We start from the raw sequence: 21,221 nt of genomic DNA, 5'->3' as shown, positions 1-21,221 counted from the left end.
ATTCTATGATTCTATGATTCTATAATCACTTTTCCTCAGACAGCATTCCTCAGCTAAGACCTGCAATCCAGTGAAATATGAAAATATTGTAGAATTCAGTCTGATTTTTTAAATTATATGTTCACACAAATAAAAATCTTTGTCAGTGAAAGATTTCTAGGGGATTGAGATCAGCCATATACCCAGCAAAAACTTCTAAACAAGGACGTATGTATTCATACAGCTGCACTTTCATTTTTAAGTCTGGCTGATAGAGAAAACACAAATGGTAAGAGAGTACATTTGATTATGCAGAAGTCAATTTGAAGCAAACAATTTATGAAACATATCCAGCTTACACTGCAAGCAATTTATGAAAAATATAAGGGATACAGAAGGGTGGGGCACAGCTGCTGTACTATACACTGGTTTTGCTTGATAGGGACTTTGTTTAGCACTACTGGCTGAATAAAATCTTCGTGCAAATATATATTTTGCCAGCCTGGTATGTCTGATTGCCATCACCACAAAAGGTAAGGGAATCAGAACGTCAAAGCAATCTTTGTTCTTTGTTTTTAACAGCTTCATATTGCTAAACTTATCAATATTTACTAATTAATTCTCGAGGCACTGACACTGGGATCAAACCTCTCTGTAATCAAACCACCACCACATTTGCTCTTGGTCATGGACTATTACACACACGTCTGAATGTAGATCAAAACTCAGATTCCCTAATTGTATTCATTTTATCATTCTCCTAAAAGTTACTAAAAAATCCTTCAAAATCTGGAAGCTGCACCTCAAAGTAAAATCTGTGAATAAGCAAACCAGTGAAGTAGGCTCTGAAAATACCTGCTTTATGAACAATGTAGAAAAAACTGTTCTGCCCCAACGCCCTGTGCCTACCACTCATCGTTTACTTTGAAACTCTCCATGTCCTTTCGGATTTACCCCAACTCCTGATGCCAGCTCAGCTGCTCTTAGTACAGGATCTAAGTGTGAAAAACATGCTTTATCCCCTTAAGCCACCATGCACCAGACTGCCTAATTCTGAGCTTGGTCTATGGCCAGTTAAGGCTTTGGCTAAAACGAGAACATTTTAAACTTTGATCATCTCAGTACCAGTCCCTGAAGTACTGTTTTGCCACCAAAGATTGGCAGTATGCCCATCTCTTTCCCTCACTGCTCCTGAATCGGATACGTAGTGCCAGGGAACCCAGATGCCTGGCTAATCCCTTTTGGGCCAGCAGACTAACACGCAGGACTGGAGGAGCTGGCAGTCTGCGGAATTAGTTACACCAGTGGAAAGCAAGAATAAATACTGTGAATTTAGAGTGATAACTTTGGGGCCCACTTTGCACAGAGGTAAATGACAACATTACCAGCAAGTCAGCGGCAAATTAGACTTTGCGATTTCCCAGATGGTGCTGCACCTTTACACAATAAATATCATAACATAAACTGCTAGTCTTCTTTTACCCTTCAGGAAGGTAATGCTAAGGTTCTTTCAGGGGCTTCACTGCTGTAAACAAACTGGAGAGAAATCTTCAGCAAACAGTTATAACATGCAGAGTTGTCACTTAATTATATGCTCGAGTTACGCTACATATTGAGTGGCACTAATTGCACTGAACTGGAATATTACTAACACATAGCTCAGCTACAATTTCATTTGTGTACACAGTATTGTTGAGTAATTTCTGTGCCATTAAATGTTGGCTTGTCAAGGTATGGATTTCCTAAAAGAGCTGCACCTAATACAGTAGAGGCCAAGGTCATGGAGAAGTATGTCTAATCGTGGAGAAAAACCTAGCCATCACATGTAAGTGCAAGACTAGTAACTCACTATGCAGACCCCCTGAACCTGGCACTCTCTCATTTTACTAGTGTATTTCATGCTGTCATGGAAAACAAAGCACAATCTGGGCAAGCTCACAGGTGGGCTTTTTCATTGCTAAAAGAAAATAGTGGGTTGCAGGAAACGCTTTTTCATTTCTTCTTCATGCACAATAAAAAGCTAATTGAAAGACAAAAGGGAAGAGAGCACTGAAACAAAGGAGAGAAATGTAGTAACCCTGAACAAAAGGAAAGACGTAGGGGAAGGAAGATGGTCACGAAATTAGAGAGAGATCTTGGGAGTCTGCAGAAGGGAGAGCAAAGGACACCGTAGGCGACTGAAAGAAGGACCAAGAATGCTGAGGATGGCTGAGAAAAAACCAAGAAATAAGAGGGTACAGGGAAGAGAAGGTGGTTGCAATGGGACAGGGACAAGGTTCCTGGTGCAGTGAAGATGCTGAAGAAAAGCGGGGAGAGAAGACTTGCTGGAGGAACATGTAAAGCTATCCCCCAGCTTTGTCTTCACCAATCATGTGTTGTCTAACTGGAAGACATCCATTAAACATTCTTAGTGTCTTTGTTACAAAAGGAAAAATAGTTAATGTACAAGTGTTCAGCCTGTCTGAAGAAGAAGAAATCAGGGTGGTCCCTCTAACTTATCAGACGAATCAGAAGCAGAGGTTCAGAGCCTGGCTCACTTCACTTGAATTACCTGGAAGAAGTAGAAACTTTTCCTCTGAAATTAATTGATGGACTTAATTTGCCATTTTGCTGCCATGTAAATCTCAGAATTTAGGGCTTTTCTTGTTAACCTTGGTGTCAAGCAAAAATTCGCTTCCCTTCACACATTACCATTCATTCCAAAGCACCTCTAGACTATATACAGGCATATGTATCTATACATATATATATAAAAATATAAAATAGTGGCCAATCTGCATCAATACAATAATACCACATATAGGCTTGAAAATAAAGAAAGACATTGTCTATATATAAGCATTAGTAGCAGATCAAGAAAAAAAATCAAACATAGAAGACAGGCAGAAAGCCACCTGCCAAAAAGCTCCCATCTCCATGCTCTAAGTCTTAAAAGATAAGGTGAAAAAATGCAGGTACCCGTATTCTTTTAGGGACAGATAAAAGGGGTATTACTGCAAAGCCTTTATATGTAGGAGTATATTAACAAAAATAGGTATGAAATGCTCAAGGTCCTCTATTTCAAAAAGTTCAGAAAATCCTTTCTTTTTGCTCTTGGCTCTTCAAGAGGATCCTTTTCAGCACTCATTAAAATGCACTTTTGAAATGAAATGGCTGATCAAAAAGCATGTTTTTCTTTCCTCAGGATGAAATATGTTTGCCTGGCTTTAGAACTCACCTTTCAGAAGTATTAAAAAAGTTATTACTAATGTTTTGGACAGTATGTCTGAAAAAATCTGATAAATAGCTCATTCTAAATCTTCCAAAATTACTTCAATAAAACTAGAACTATTATACCGAAATTTTAGAACGCTGAGCATATACAGAGCGCATCAAAGACATTCAGCATTTTTGAAAATTGAGAGGATATTTTTGTTCAAATAGGCTTGTGTTGCACTTAATGTTTCTTTCCTTTTCAAACGCAAGATGTATACAAAAATAACTGACAAAACTCAAACATGAAGCAGTAGAGTTGGGTTTTTTTTTGTTTGATTTGGGTTTGGTTTTTTTTTTTTTATAACTAGCCATGAACATAAAGAGAAACTGGGTTCTCTTGATGGAAAAGTCTTTGCTAAAGTGTTAAGCAAGAACTAATAGCTATGCTATCTTTGCCTTCTTTTGGGACAAACAAACAGCAATTTGTATTCTTCCATTGTTTTAAGGAGCTAACAAATAAAATAAAACAACAATTCTATCATATCACTTTTTCAGTAATTGACTAGAGCCATGGTTGATTTAACACCTCTGAAAAACAAGAGTGCAAGAACATGCATATTTTAAGAGCATCTGACACTGGTTCTCTATGGGCCAACATTATTTACCAGTTCTATCAGGGTGCTATTATGTTGCCTGTACATACTAATATAAACCTGTTTCATCAAAAGCATAATTTGGTGGCAGGAAAATCTACTGCAAACTGATGGTTCCCTTGGTTAATATTAGTTCTAATGTAAGCTGCAAACTAGCAAAAATAATAATGAATTACCACCATCCACAGAACCAGTCGTTAAGGAGAAAAGCAGTGCATTACACACAGTAATACAGAAATAATGCTATCAAAACAGTTGCTGCAGTGGCACGTTTTAGACCTGTTACCCACATTCTATTCTTCTTATCTGTCATTCCTTAATGTAATTTAATGAACAGAGTAAGTTTAAGATGAAGCACTAGACAGATTTTCTCGTAATTACAGTCACTTCACTTAGCAGAAAGTGTCATGTGACAAAAAGGTTTACAGAAATACTAAAAGGAGTACTAGAAGACTAGTAAGTAACTGTGTATTCATCAAAACCAACATTATGTAGTGATAGTAAACCAAGGTGCATGTCTGAAATATTTCTACAGAAAGAACATTCAAACTAGAATAAAGACTCACATATACCATATGTTTTAGATACAAAATATGTACATTTAAAATAAGTCCTTTAGTGTTGTTTGATGATGAAGGCCTGATGCCAAAAGACCTACATACTGCTTACATCTCTTACATTGAATTTCTGTGTAACTATTCTCATAAACCATTTGCACAAGCCAATCAACCTAATTTCCACCTAGATCCATTTTAGGAGCTCTTGCAAGCTGAAGACTCACAGAAATATTCAGATCATTCACTTACAAACATCATTCAAATTGCTAAAATCGGTTGCCTAGAATCATTTGTTCCTAAGCACTCAAAAGCAATCCATGCGACCACAGGCACATCACAACTATCTAGCATACTTCAGAAACAAATTTCTTCCAAGTCCTGATCTCTTAAGGAAATCTTGGCATGCCAACCTCCTTCACGCTACTCTGAGTTCACAACAAGCAACAGATGCGACTGAAATTTTCCATCTTCCCCATGGCAGGACATATAAGACAGAGGATTTACGCTCCCTCACACCAAAGGCTGTTTAAATGTGATGAGGGGATAGGATGAGAGGCAATGGTACCTGCAACTTCAGTGTCAGCCCCACCTACAGGCTGCCTTAAAGATGGGCTTGATCAGGTCAGTCCTTATGAGCTTTATCTGCACCACACCTCTGTCAGGGTTCACTTTAGGAGAATATGCCTGGACTCAGTCCTAGGAGGCTGCTTCAAGTGCAGCTCCTTCAATCTACACCCCGCTATTAGGGGATCATCAAAAATTGAACTTAGTAAATTTGCTTCAAATGTGTAAATAAAACCAGCACGCTTGGAAAGCTAGCGTACTCTCTAATGGCTAAACAACCTCAAAGGGTGCTGTACACAGTATGTTAAAACAAAGCATCAAGGAAATCAAGTGTGATTCGTTTTCAGTCAAGCCACACAAAGTATAATTAATGCCAGAGAAAATTAAATGTCATCTGCATTACTGTTGCCATGACTATGTGAACCCAAGATCTTATTTAATAGCTACATCTCCTCTTCTTTTTTCTCACTTAAATGTGTATATGAATTTGAAGTTCAGAATGTAAAGTATCAAGAACTTCCACCCTGGATATTTTTCTCTTTCTGGATACAGATGATTTTTCTGAACAGGTTGCTTCTTCCCTACTATGGATATGGAGACATATTTCAGATAAAGTATCTTATGGAGTACCAAATTGTGCTGGTTGACAGTTTAATTTCACATTATTTGGCTGGCCATTTAGTTTTTATCAGCTCAAAAAAAACAATGACAGGGAAAGCCACATGGGGAATTATCAAGCAAATAAAATTACACTTGAATTAACAAGCTGAAATTAGCTAAGTGATTTGTTGCGCAGCTAATCATCCTTGATGAAATCAGCTTATACTCGTTTCTCAGCCTCTAAACCATTAGCACCATTGCAATACTACATACTGGGAATTTGCTGGATCCTGTGCACAACCACAAATGCATCTGAGAGTCCCACTTTCACTGGGTGGTTGGTTGAACTTATCTGTGTCACAGCAACAGGAATCTGGAAGACAAAACACGAAGATATGCATGAAATATTGAAGTAAAAAAATTCAGACTAAGAATAACAGCACTGCCATAATGAACATTTAACCAGTGTAAATTAAAAGTCCTAAATAAATATTTTCTACAATACAGCATAATATGACTAAGGACTGATTGAAGATTGAAGTTACTGTTTTTAATTTTTATTTTATCCCAGTTTGCTTTGCTTCTTATATAACAATATTCACATCAACACTTAGAGGTGGAACAATGATGACACAGAAAAGAGCAGTAATTTTCAGTAATTTATTTCCCCCAGTTGAAGACGAAGTGGGATGATGTGATAGTATAAGACAAGGAGGAGGACGCAATACCTCTTGTCTGCTTTTGAACACGAAAACTGTAAAAGTTCTGCTTGGGATGAACATTTTAAAAGCTTATGGCTTAGTTAACTTGCACTGAAAACTGTTTGAAGAGCTATCTGAAGAGAGCTCTGGCCCAATGGTATTCATGTTTAGTATGTCTTGGAATAGCAGGGAAATTATCAATGTCATGGAAAATGTGGAAAATGCCAGATGTTCACTTGCCAATATCTAGAGGAAGAGATAAAAAGACTTAGATAGCCGTAGACCCATCCAGCTTTACATAACAGAGATATTGATTCTGGGCAACATGGCTGTATGAAAACAGGTCTCAAGTTTGATTTCATTCTTTGGGCAAGATTGCAGCTTTGGCTGATACTTGTGTAGATGTAACAGCTTTAGAATTTTGTAAGGTGTTTGACTTAGTGACATGTAACGTTTATACAATATTAATATAGTTAACTAGACTGACCACAAACAGCAGCCACCACTAAAGAAGCAACTCAGACTGGCAGTGTGTCTTTAGAGTATATCTTCCTTCTCCAGACATCAGACCTAGCATTGAAAAGTTTTATCAAAGACTGGGAAGGAAACATAAATTTGTTGCCTAGCAGTTCTGTAGATGACGCTGGCAGAGTAAAAATAATGAAATGCCTGTATCAATTAACAAAGTTAGACCTTGCAAAAATTGCAAAGTTATAACTCAGAGAATAAAGACTGCAAGGCATAGGTTTGAGGACCATGTTCTAGAAAGCAGCAGTTCTGGAAGGAATCTCAGTATTATAATGGATGAACAACTCCAGCTGTCAGAAGGGACATTGCAGCAAGAAAACTTAATTCATGTGATATTTGGTTACACAAACAGTGGAATATAGCCTAGGAGTAGGGTGGCCATTTTACTTGTACCTGCACATTAGATCATTACTGAAATGTTACACAAACTTTGGGAGGATCTATTTTTTAAAAAGATGCTGAAAACTTACAAGAAGGAAGATCAAAAGAGTAATAAAAATATTTTGAAACCTTTTACAGTTCTCAAATGCCATTAACAGAAGAGTTAAAGAGCTCTATCTATTTGGTTTCTCAAAAGGAAAATGGAAAGCTGGCTCGATTACCATAAAAAAGTGCTGCCATGGGGAGAAATTACTCAGGGGCTAAAGAGTTTTTTCATCTAGCACAGAAAGATATAACCAGAAGCTGGAAGCTGCAGACAGATACCGTCAAAGTAGGATAAGGCACGTTTCTATGATTGAATGTTATTAACCACTGGGATGAACTACCAAGGGAATTATGATTCTCTACCCATTGCTGCTTTCAGATCACAGTTGGATATCTTATTTTTCAAAGTTGGTCTTCAATTAACCAGAAATTGCTAGGCTGAAGACAGATGAAACTGGATCAAGTGTAAGAAACTGATACACAAGGTGCTAGCTCAGCTAATCTAATAGTCTGCTCTGGCTTTACCTGTGTAAAACTACCAAAATTATACTGTTGGCCAGTACTTTTCACATAGCAGAAAAATGCTGAAGTAAAAAGCTGGTTACACATCCACTGAATGAGGTCAGTATTGTCCACATGTGAATTAATGGCATAACTTCTGGTATTTGAGTTGAACGTCAGTAGTTGTTCTTCTTTTTCACAAAATATCATTTAGCTATGCTTTTTCCTGATTACACTGGTATCTGTCTAGGAAGAGTTAAATTTGAAAATATTAACAGAAAAAGTAAGTTCTGGTGAATTAAATCGTGTCATAAATTTCCATTTATTTTACTTGATTTGGTGACTGGTTTGGCTGGTTTATTTAGGGGTTCTTGCATACATGATCTGCTTTGGTATAAAAAAAGGAACGATGTTAAACCAACATGAAAAGCAGAATTGGCGTGGAAATACTGCTGGTAATACAGCAGTTTAAATTTGGCTTATACCAGCTTAGCTCTGTGCAGTTATTGGAGAATATGACTTAAGAAGGCTGAAAGCCATATTTTCAAAATCTTCAAAATAAAAGACTCACTGAGTTCAGAAATAAGTTTATAAACTTTCTCCAGCATGAAAGTATAAACAAAATAAGGGAATTATTCACAGTCTCAGAATACTGTAGAGAAAAGCTTACGTTAACTATCAAAGAAACTGTCTTAAAAGATTTTGAAGAGGATACTTTAGAGACGTTACTGAAAATCAAGTTAGAAAAAGCACTAATGAGAAGGATGCAATGACTATTTCTCTTCCAAGTTAGAGAGGAAACACAGCAGATGAAGAAAGAAATCAGAGCTTTATGGACACAAAATGTAGTTGGAATTGGAATTATGAGTGGGTGTGTGACCAACAAAATATGCTGGCAAAATTGGTAGCTCAAGGCACAAATTGTGTCTGATACATGAAAAGATTTATAGTCATTTTTACGTGTGAGTGCAAACCAGGAGAAGCTGCACTCAGGTCTCCTTGAATAAGCCTCCTTAATTTTAAGTCTAGTGCCGTACCACGTTTTTTCTGAGTTTGTGAATAATTGAACAATTTGCATCTTTCCCTCAAAAATTATGCTAACAAACTAATTTATCTCTTTTTTTTTTTTTTTTTCAGGAAGGAGGGATTGATTCTTGCAGTACAAATGCCACAAGTTGTTTGTTGCTTTTTATGTTCTTTTTAAATAAATTTATTTTCATTACAACTTGATTCAGAGCTTGAAAGTCACTTTCAGTTGCACTATTTAATAAAAATTATGAATGACTCAGTGATATCTGGTACTGAAAAAGGACACAGTTGAACAGAAAATACTAACAAAAACTTCAGCAGAAATTAGAAAATTTTGGAGCAGAAATATCTCAGTAGATTTTGGCAAAATCCCTGCAGGTGTCGTCTCTTGTGTCGGGCATTCTAGCGAGAGTGAAGAACTTGCAGAATCATTTTCTAAAACTAATAAGAAAGTTGTAGTAGGGTCCAGCCTAACAGACTCGCAGCTTTAAGAAGCAGCCAAAATTTTGGGTGTATGTTTCAAAACAGGGAAACATTTGTGTAAGGTGAGGAAATTATAAATTAAGTTAGTATAGCCAGCTTTTCAAACTGAGGTACAGCCTCTGTCAAACAATTAGGCATACAGACAGAAATGCAGTCAAAGTAAAAGGGAATCCATGACCCAGAAAAACTCTTTTCTTCTCTTGAAAAACTACAATGTTGTTAAATCTTCATCTACAAATACATATGCTTATTTTTAAACTGTGGGAAAATTAGTCATTTTACAGAACTGAATACATCAGTCACTCAGTGATGAGTGTACTGGGTGCTGTTTTATAGGTGAAATCTTTTGAATGAGATATTAAGATCAAATGGGCTTTTACCATATGATGGTTAATTAGGAAATACACCCTTTTGACAGAAGGCTTGTAGTAAATGATAAAATAGTTTATTGAAAATTACAGTGAAACATAGGTAGCAAGCAGACAGCTAGTGTTCTGAATTCCTCACCTGAATGGCAAGATATATCATGACAGGCTGACACGTTAAACAGTTGAACAATAAGCTAGGAATGTGCAAGTGGTTGCTAATGGGTGTCAGGTGTTTTATGGCATTACATTCAGAGGATGGATTTTAACTAGAATAATTCCAAAATGTATGTTAGCTCTACCATAGACAATATGAACTCTTGTGTTGTACAAGTCACTAGTTTATGAATAAGCTTCCCAAATGCACCCTAGCGCTGGGGCCATTGACATCTATATTTTAGATTATATACTTCAACAAGAGGGAGAAAGATATTTAGAATTCATGCTGAATGCTATTAATCATTGGGAACAGTAATCTAGACAGTATTTACCATCAGAGAGTTCTCAAATTTTATTCTTTTCAACTTTCTCTAAGAAACGTCAGAATCTTACCCTTCAAAAAAGAATAAAATAATGGCCTCTGACCTTATTCTGAAGGAGATGGTAAGCAGGGTGCAATTACTGCCCCACTTCAAAACTGAGTCAAAGGTAAGAGCCAGAGTATACTGCAAAATAATAATTAGGAACACAATAGTACTTATATAGGGTTTTCATTGCCAGTTTCCTAAATAGTTGTTAATTACTCTACAGGCCAAACTGCATGAAACTTAATCAGGAATTTTAAGTTGCATAAACTGATCACCTCATAAAATCAAAGATCCAGTTTCCATGTTAATATTTTTGATAATAATAACAAAGGCAAAGAAATGCCAGGAATGTATAATGTAGGCAGAATATCCATGAAGACTGTGCATTTTTTTTTTTTTTTCAGTTTTCAGGAAACAATCACAAGGTTTAGAGTTTTGTTACTGAAAACAGCATATTTTCCATCATGCATAGCAGGAGCATCAATTTTATCTAACTGCTAGTACTTAATCAGTTCCATTCAATTCTGCCTCCTTTCACAGTAGAAAGAAATTGTACTACAAGCCTCTTTCAGAATTATTTTCAGACTTCACATATTTGGCAATTTGAACAAGCATTTCAACTTTAATAATGGTTTCTAGATGACTACATACATAGAGAGTCATTACTATTTAAATGAACAAAGAAAGCCTTTAGGCCAATGAAATTAAGAAAAATATCCTAAACCATTAACAAAGCCTTTGGTAGCTTTGCCTAATTTGTCCTGTATTAATCATGGACAGCAAAAGAAACCAAATGTTACACTAAGGAACATTAGCTATAACCACTAATGGGAAAAGAATATATAGAATAGTTATTTTGTTCAAAAAGAAGTCAAGCTCTTGAGAATTGAGGTTCTGTGAAATTTAGAACATAAGAAATGAGTATTCACTACTAATACATAAAAAAGTATGCCTTTGCAGAAAATTTTCTTTATTACTATGTTCTGCTGGCTAGTTTGCACTGTAATGTATTTCATACGTAGTAGAGGTGCACAGTAAAATGTTCCTGCCAGATGATGGTTCCTGAGACGTTGACCATTTGCCAGAACACTAAGAGTTGGTGTAAGCAAAATGATATTTAAAGTGGAAGGTGTATGCACTGTAAACAAACTAAATTGGTAAAGAAATAAATATTTGACTTGCTATAGACCTTGCTATATTTCAAATTGTTTTTACCTTTTGAAAACTTGGCTGTACAGCTCCTTCTCCTACCCATTAACTCTTCTGAAAGATATTCTGATGTCTCCAGATTTCACTATCCTGGTGGCTCAGCTCCTTTTCTAAATTTTTGCTTTTTCAGAATCTATTCTGGATTTTGGATAACATTGTGCATTTCAGACTGCTTCCTATTGGGCAAACAACAGCATGCAGAAGATTGGGCAGAACAGCTCCTTTGATATTCGGCAAACCCCAGCCAAGATCCTTCCTTGGTGGTCAATACCAGGTTTATAAGGTAGCAAACCTGATGTGGGATCAAGAAGGATATGAAAAAGGGAATCTCAAATGGTTTGAATAAACAGCAAATAAAAGGTAAAATCTCAAATGGTTTGAATAAACAGCAAATAAAAGGTAAAATCTACCTGAATTGCTTTAGACATAAAAGTCCCTATTTGTAGCTCCCTTAAATGTATAATCAAAGTTATTTTAAAAGTGAATTCTTCAAAATAAACTCCTGGTGCCACTAATACAGAGCCCCTGTGGGATGCTTTATAAAGTTACTCGCAACCTGTCTGCTGCATTTCTTGCATGGTGTTACAGCTTGGAGACTTTCAATGACAATGCAATGAAGACCTCACAGATTTGCCATACATCACTGTCATTTTTGATGAACTGTGATGCTAAAATGAAATGTCACTAAAAAGACGGTAGAAATCTTCTCATGCAACTTTTAGTCATGCTAGTGAGCACTCACACAAGTAATCTTACTGGGGTTAATGGGGCTCCTGACAACATGACTCACCAGCAAGAGAAGGACTTCCTCAGAAAGCAACGGATTCAGCACTGGAAAGTAAATCAATTCCCAGCCAGACTTATAAGCACTAGAGTCAAGTTTAAATTTGCAAGTGTCTCAGTTTTTCTTTTCAGACCACTTGTGTCTCATCAGTGACTGGAAATTTTATTCAATTTTTGTCATTTAGGTGAAAAGCTGAGGTAGTTTTAATGGAGTAAGACGGGCTGCAAATAAAGAGTGTAGTCTGCTGGAAATCTCAGCCTCCAAATCCATTCCCCAAGCAATCACCAATGGAATACACTAGCTGTCACATTCTAACACTTTACAAAAATCTTTTGTCAAAAGATTTACAGACCACTAGTACGTTACTATTACCACTTTTAAAAGTCTCTTTCCTTAACTACGTGCAATAGTTCTAAAGTGATGTTTGGTAATTCCATTCAGGACAAGAATAACTCATGACAGGGGATTTTAAAGATTCAGCAGTGGAAAAAATGCAAATTATCCCATTTGTAAATTCCAATTCTTTCAGTCTCAGGATTAATGAAAAGAATGTTAATAACTCCTCCCCACAAAAGCACTGTGGTTCTGGAGGAAGATTCCAGTGGTGCAGTGAGAGCAGGCAGCCTAAGCCATCACAGCATAGAACTTGTTTATCCACAGATTAAATGACATAGTTGCATGCAATTCTAGGGAACCACATGTGATTAATGAGGTGGCCTATTTCCTCCTGTCTTCCTAAATGAATAAAGTTTTCCACTGCCTGGCACTCTGCATTATCGTTTACGTTTATGCAAAACGAATGCAAGATGCTATCAATTTAGAGCAATAGCTTCTATCACCCATATTAGGTTAATTTTGCACAGGGCTGGACAGTAACAGACAGGGCAGAGCATCCATAACCAAGAATATTAGTGTCCTGAAAATGTCACCATTTTAATGTCAGAATGCATATATAGTTCGTACTAAATTTATCTTAACATTACAAATTGAAGTGTTCCTCCCCACTTCTCTGGGTCTTGAAGGCAGGAACTTTTCTGAGGTCTTTAAAAAGATTGTTTTGTCTTTAAAAAGGTTTCAACAACAGGAGATAAACAAAGCTTTGATGCATACTCCTTTGATCAAGCACAGGCTCCATTGTCCTAAGAAGAGCAAAGCTTTCATGAAGCTGGAGTCAAAATGCAAATAAACTGTATTTTCATAGATTAAGACTACTAACATAACATTCAGAAACAGAGCCAAAGCAGAGCTTGCATCATCACAAGATACGCAAAGCCAGGTATGTGGACATACCAGAAGTTTCTTGTGTCTGCAAAACTAATCCAGTAAAAGTATCCTGCAGCAATCCTGTCTGCAAGGTGCAAAGACATCTATCTTAGATGAAGATATGACTGCTGCTAGTAGAATAACCCAGAACCTCACTAGCTTTCTAATGAAGAGGAGAGGAGTACTATTATTTCTGCTTCATTCAGGTGCATGGCTTCAACACAAGCATGAAAAATGAGCCCTAAGGCTCACAACTGGTCTGTAGCAGAGAGAGAAGAGAATCCAGATTTCTCCAAGTCTGGACAATCAGTCATATCACTGATTACATTTTTTTAATATAAGGAAGATAACAGAAAGATGTACATCTTGAAGAGAAAGTCACATTCTGCATGCCAAACTGAGATTAAAATAACCAAAGAAAGAAAGAAATTGTTCTTTGCCCCTAGAGACTTGAGATTATCTATCTTCTCATTCTCATTTGCATGAAATTCAACTGGAGGTATAACCTCTAAGCTATAGCCTCCAGGACTCTAGCAACAATAGCAAGAAAAAAAAATCATCTAAAGCAACGACTGAAATTCTGAAACACTTGGGAGAATGCAGAAAAGCCCGACCAGGATAACATGTTGGTGCTATGAAGGCAAACCAAATGGCCTCAATCTAACCAGTGTTATCACCAAATAGATGGAAAACCTCACAGAGCTAGAGGTACAGAGGAGTCATTTCTTATTTGAAATATACGAACTTTGAAATATGTCAGTTGCCAAGAAATGATAGCTGCAGGGAAAAGGTGACCTTTTAATACTAACCATTGATTCTAGAGTATTTTCAAACAGGCCCAAATTAGGTGAACTAATTGAGCAAATTAGATTCTACCTTTCAAAACCCAAGAGGAATTTACTAAACAATCAAGAATTTACTAAACACTCAACGCTTACAACAACCCAAAAAAGGCCATTTGAAATCCAGGAGTAGCACATTTGGTTTTCAAGTCCATCACGTGAACATCACTTTTACAATAAAATGTCATTTAAAATGTCAGCAAAATAGTGATCTTATAAGCAATACAATGAAATGATTTTATATAGCCAAACGTTCAAATATCCCCCTTTTTTTTTGAAATTCCTGGCAGGTATCAACTAATTTGTCTACTTAAATGAAAATTTTCAGACCCAACTTACTTCTTTGTAGCCGAAAATGATACGCCCATCATTGAGAAGGGTGGCCTGAAAAGTGAAACTGCCCAGGTTGTAATTATCCTGCAGATGTACATGGTCCCACTGGACAACTAGTGCTGTGCCTGTGAACCCCAGAGTGGGGGTAGAGAGGCAAAGGGAAGAAAAAAATGTGAGAAAAATATTAACTAACTAGGAAAAGTACTTAACTGCAGTTACTTGAAACAAGAACAAGATTTGTCTCTTTTTAGCAACTTTCAGCCCAGTATCTTGAAATGCCAAAGATATTACAAATACAAGTTGCAATGGAAATCCTTTTAAAGCTAGACGCCACAGTGCCACAAATAACTACCTCAGCTACTCACACAAAAGTCTGCTAAAGCAGGAGTGGTCAAGTAACTTGTTTGGAATTGCACAAGGAGTCAACAATCACTAAAGGTAGGAGCCAGTACTCAGAATTCAGGTGTGCTGCCATAACAACCGCTTTGCAGTGGCTTTTTTTACACTATATATAGATATACCCTGATGACTTTGAAATGTGAAGTGCTAATAACATTGCCACTTTAGTAAAAGTTATTATTTGAGGAATTCAGATTCTTCCATTAAGTGTGCATTAATATAAATAACATTAAGGTTTTTTCTGCATGGTGCAAGCCCTTGCTGAGGTTCTGCAAGTTGAAAAATATTCGGTATTGGCAATAAATAAATGTAGTTTAAATTAAAACCATTAAGAATTCATAGATGGGGTAAATACTGAGTCTGGTGTGCAGAGATTTAGTTGCAAGAGGCTTGTTAATATTCATGGGAGTTCTCTGGCTGAATATCCACTTACCGCGCTAAAAATGTACCCCAAGCGACGTGCATTCCCTGTAAGCATGTTTTACAGATGTTGAGGGTTATAGACACATTCAAGCAGCTTGGCTGAAAGACACTTATCACCAAAATTGTGTTTACTGAAAATGACTTTTTCGTCTTTATATGCCTTCCTCAACATACTTCTCTCTTTGGCACTAATGGGAGTTATGTGCTTTGATTCACAGCACTTTAATTTCGTTTCTTCCTGGAGTGTTCAAGGTGGGTCAGTATGTATCCAGCTCAATGCATTTTTGATATATCCTTGAAACATCTTTTGTCACAGATCTTCTGTGCTGTAACTTTCATTAACACATCTTGGCAGGGGATGTCACGAAACTATAAGCATGCAAATTTTTGGTGCATACTGCACTAAGTCCACCACATTATTGTCCCGTGTGTCTTTCATGAGTCTAGTACATGCTCAATAATTGTGCACATAGTGCATTTTTCCTTCTGTGACCGCATTCATTAACTACTTTCTGAATATTTATTTGATTGTATTAAATTTCATTTTAAAGGAATTTAAAGGGACTTTTAAAATTATTGGAGCAAAAATAGCCAGAACTTCTTACAGTCAGTCTTTGAGTACCTCAGATCTATATGCATCTCAAAATCCCAAGCTAAAGTGGAAGTCAGCTGCCTCCAAAACGGTCTTCTCATTCCGTGTGTACATAAGTTCCTTGCAATTAGCTCCATGAGTGAGACTTGGGTGCGTCACCACACTATGTGCTTGTCACTACAGATGCCGCTCTAAATCAGCACACTTACTCAGAGGGATAAAACAGGGATGAATAAGAAATAAGGAGCTGAAGATACAGTTTGCTCAGTTCCTTTTTATTTGGGGTAAGACAGCAAATTCTTTGTCCTAAAGCACATGGGGTCCAAAAGATCATCATGCCTCACAAAGGAAGAGGGATCCAAAATCTTAAAGATGTATTCAACCTTGTCATGAAAACAATGTGATACAGCATGATACACCTGGTATGAAGACTGGAAATCAGGAATACAATGAGAATTATCAATGTCTTCCCCAGAATCCTCAGATTCTTTCAGTAAAGATGACAAATCTCAGGCCATAATGTCAAATAATTCATGAAATGAAAATAGTATTTTTTCTGTTTGAAAATTCCCCATGTAAAGAGGAGGGTTTTCTCACGTAAATCTATTTTATTGGATTTTTAACAAACCAATGCTGCAAATAATGACTAGATTGCAAGGAAATGTTATGACTAGGTGCAAAGGTTATAGGATACATTTTGATCCCTGATCTAAAGAATAAAAATTAACACACCTGGTTGGAAACGTGACATATTTTTTGGTCATGTTCATAATTTGTGCTTAAATTCACCACGAATAAACATACATAGAATGTCATAGGCTTGTCCAGGAAGATTTAAAACAATCATAGATCTCATGATATTAAGTCATGATACTAAACTCTCTAAGTTTTAAATTCAGAATAGACAGCCACTGCCATTGTATTGGATCACTAAAGGCCTGAGGTAAGGCACCTTTAATCACATAGGTTATGTTTTCAAAATATTGATTATAACTGACTTCATGAGACAAATATCCACACATTCAAGGCCTTTGAAATATCTCACAGAGCTTCAAGTATAACACTGCAGTTTGCCTTTTACCCTTTCAATCTTTTGTACAAGGGACTGTTGAGAACTGATGGTGTAGATGAGTGTATTGGATTCCAATCCTGGGACTCCATGCACACTTAGTCATTGATGGATTTATTAACCTTATACCTGCCCTGCTTCTGTGTATTCTTGCTATTGCATTCCACAAATGCTATTTTCATTTTAGCTGGTGGGTGGACGGTATTTACTATATATATTTTGAAGTAACAGGAACTTGCACTTTTATACAAGACAGATTTTTCCTTTTAAAACTGATAAAATACATTGCTAGTTTGAGTTTATGTACTTTAACATCCAGAAGATACCTGTCCAATTAGGAAAAAGCATTCATGACTCTTTAACTGTGTTCTAAATTAAGAACTGTTTATGGATGTCTAACCACATGCTTTATATAGCCTATGAGTTAAAAAAAAAAAAGAACAAAAAAAATCTAAAAAATCTTCAGTTTTTCCTTCAAAAATAGTTATTTAGGAAAATATGAAGAGCCAAGGGACACAGACACATTCATTTATGAAGGACTACTACATACCATTATCAAAGTATCTGACTGTTGAATTTCTTGACACACTGGGGTCAAAATTTGCCATTAAGGGTGCAATATATTGTGTAGCTGTTAGCATTCGATGCACAACTTCTCCAGTATATATGAAACCTACAATGAAAAAAAAAATATTGAGACCATTTCAGTAACTTCTGAAAAGATTTAATAGAATGGCAGGTTGAACTAGGCATTGCCAGAGCAGTGAAGGGTCATCTGAGAGAAATTAATCCCACCACCAATTTTATAGTGAATTAAGTAAGAGCTAAAATTTCAGGAAAATGTCTGTGGTGGCTGCTAGAAGAACAAGATCCAAGATCAACAATGGAAAAATTACTTCAACAAGCAAGTTTTCATACAGAAATAAAAACAGAGCAAACTCAAGGAAGAATAACTTCAGTTATGGACAAAATGCAGGTATGTGGCATTATCAAAATGAGCTATTTACCACCATGCATATTCCATAGTGCTTTTTATCCCTTCCAAAAATCTGCAATTTGTTTTGCTATTGTAAACTGTTACCTCTTCAAAAGTTAGTCTAATCCTTTTTCATATTTCTAGAGACACAGAGTAAGAGACTATTTCAGACATAAGAGGTGCAACATTTAAACAAAAAAAAACAGTCAGATGAAGTGTGGAACAGATAGGATTTTTCCATGATTATAAACCAAGCAGCATTTCTGCTACATTCTCTGCAGTGTCAGGTCTCACTAGTTTATCCTATTCATCCCTGAATCCACAGTACTCCTCAAATCAGTAGTGGGCTGCTTCCATCAGAAATGCTTACCCAAAACATCTTACTGGTTTGGAACTGGAGTTCTTCCTTCAAGGAAGAACAGTCATATACAGTGAATACAGTAATGCTGCAGTTTTCTTCAAAGCAAAACTTTGTGTATTTTAATGGCAGGAAACCCCTGTCATTTTAAACAATAAATGGTTTACAAATAAATCTGTATCGTTTAGGTTTGCCAACTCCACTTCAACTGACTAATGGGACTAACTTCTTTAGATGCCCCAACCTAAAGCCTGACTTAAAAACTCCTATCACCCTAGAGTGAGTCTTCTCTTAAGTTTTATTTTAGCTTTTGGCTTGCTGGTCAAAACAGACAAACTTTAAGTAGATTGGAGCTATAGATAGATCTTCAAAACTAAGGTTTCAGTATTACCTCTCCTGTTCAAGTGTTTACCAGAATGGTGTCTTATGCTGAAGTGTTTGCTTTTTCTTTTCTATTGATTTAATGAAGTATATTCCAACAGCAAACACCCCAATAACAACAAGAATATTAAAGTTGGCTCAAAATTTTCTAACAGAAAAAATCCTATTTGGAAGACGTCTCACAGAAATTCAATTCTTTACTGGCAAATGATAGTATCCACTGCAACAGTATTTATGCTGGTTTGTGTTTTCTTTTCTTTCTTTGGCCATATTGAGAGTCTTTCTTCCTCTACAACCCCTTTTACTGTCAAGCCCAAGAGGTCCTTTCTTCTCACATTTAGTATCATCGCAATACAACACATGATGAAGGAGCATATAAATCTATCCCTAAAACACGATTGTGAAATTCCAGAACTAAACACAAACCTGAACAACTGGAATTACCCTCAAGGTAGAAATACTATTTTCCAGCCAGTTAATATATGGTATTAAAAAACTATTAGTGTGCAACCCCACTTTCTTAACAATAGTGTCTCCATCCTAACCACTGTGATATGAGGCAGATTTGTTAAAAGGCTTGTTTGACATGATATAGGAAATCTCTGAGAGCATGAAAAAAATAACAAGTTTCTGGAGTGCTTTAGGCATCCTTCTATTCCTGTCTTCTCCTGAAACATGTTGGTAAATGCTTGCTAACTGTTCATGGAACTAGTTCTAGAAGTCATGAGATGCTATAAACAAACAAACAAAAAATGTGGTTCTTTGGAATCATATTCCTGCATGGTTGCTAGCAGTTAAGATCAAGTACCATGAAGTCAACTCAAGTGGAGGTGATAGGAGACCTAAGAAAAAGCCAGATGTGCAGAAAATAAAACAAAAGATTCAGTTGGAAACATTTGGCATCGAAAAAGGGGCGAGCTAGGAACCTAGCTGCCTTTGCTTCACTTAAAACACACCTATGTATTCAAATGATACAGTATTTTAATATCTGGACACCTCCTAACTACTAAATTAATTCTTAGGACTAAAGTACAACTGTTTTTTTTTTGGGGGGGGGGGGGAGATTCTTTCAGTTAAATATCTAAATACCACTTTTCTCTTTTGCTTATTGATAGGGAAACACCAATTAAAAAAAAAAACAACTCTGCCCACACATATTTACAAGTCATGTATATACTTGAACTTTCAGAATATACAATTGTGGCTGTAATTTTACTCTGTTACTCATCATTTTAGAATAGCCAACAGTCCTGCCAAAGTATAGTTCCTGAAATGCATTTTCATTATTTCCTATTTATTGCTGTCTGCTTCTAAAAGGTCATTCCCTTGAGAAGTATTCCCTTTATGCTTATTTAGACATTTTAAATACATATCATTTCATCAAAAATTTTTGTGGCTTATTATCCCTATGGTCATGTGCACACATATTTTAACAGGTCTATAACCTTGAAACCATTCCTCAAAAATATTTTGAAGACAATATAAACAAAACCTTTGAATCCATATTCATGTATTACAATTAGCCTTAATACTTCAGTACTTATTCATCCCTTGCACAATGGTCCTATCTTTACACACAGTTTCCCTTTCATGCTTTCATCCCATTTACAGTATAAATGTCACTATTATAACTAATAATGAGGCAGATACAATAGGCAAAGAAAGGACTTAACTGTGCTGGAACACATAACTAAGTAAATCAGCCCAAGTAATTAGTAACCACAAAGCGTACTTCCAAGTGTTTGCCGGATGCAGCTTTACTTTAGCAAAAATGGAAAGCAGGAGGTGTATGATAGCTGGGAAGCAGGCAGGCCTTGCATGAAGATCATTCTAATGAGAACTCCAGTCATGCATTGGAACAACTTGAAAAGAAACACAAAGTCATTCCAAATCATCCCAGAGATTCAAAAGCCAGTGTTGAGCATGGACATTTTATCATTGCCACTACAACTTAAAGAAAGCAGCAAATGTAAAATTAACTTAGTCCTGAATGGACTTCCGTAGAAAATTGGCTTATACTACCTGTGACCTAATTTTCTGACAGTGGTAAATGCTCATGGTTGGTTCATTTAGTCAAGGAAGAATTTTTCAGACCTGCAATTTCCTGAACCACTGAATCTCTCCTTTGTGGGAGGGGTTGGCAGAGCTCTTTTCCAAAACTCTCCACAAGTACTATACCTAGAAGCATAATATGATCCTAAATACTGGAATTGAAGACAAATAAGAAGAGTGCTCGGCATTTTGTAGGTTTTATATGTATATATAAATCTAACTAAAACTAAGTATGAACTAATACTAAAGCCACTTGTAACTCAGGGAGGGTATACTCCTAGTCCTCAGAGTGTACAAATGCACACTCAGAGGAGAAAACTATATATGTATATATAACCACTTAAATATGAAAGCACACTTCCACTTGATGCAGGACCCTGACTTGATTTAAAAATGCATTTTACATCTGAATTTACCCATTCCAAAATATGC

General features: G+C 36.4%; 1 protein-coding gene across 1 annotated transcript; it reads right to left on the bottom strand.

Annotated features, from left to right (window-relative positions):
- Positions 1–5,821: 5,821 nt before the first annotated feature.
- Positions 5,822–17,695, bottom strand: PLXDC2 (plexin domain containing 2; the record flags this gene model as incomplete). The annotated part of the gene is made up of 3 exons (XM_009573090.1): positions 5,822–5,921; positions 14,546–14,664; positions 17,573–17,695. Coding segments are annotated over 3 exons (342 nt in total), but the record flags the coding sequence as incomplete, so codon positions are not given.
- Between the last annotated feature and the right edge of the window lie 3,526 nt (positions 17,696–21,221).

This window comes from Fulmarus glacialis, unplaced genomic scaffold (genome assembly GCF_000690835.1).
Source record: "Fulmarus glacialis isolate BGI_N327 unplaced genomic scaffold, ASM69083v1 scaffold31092, whole genome shotgun sequence".
In the NCBI taxonomy this organism is placed as follows: domain Eukaryota; kingdom Metazoa; phylum Chordata; class Aves; order Procellariiformes; family Procellariidae; genus Fulmarus; species Fulmarus glacialis.
Note: the sequence above shows the minus strand (reverse complement) of the source record. Positions and strands in the feature narration are given on the sequence as shown.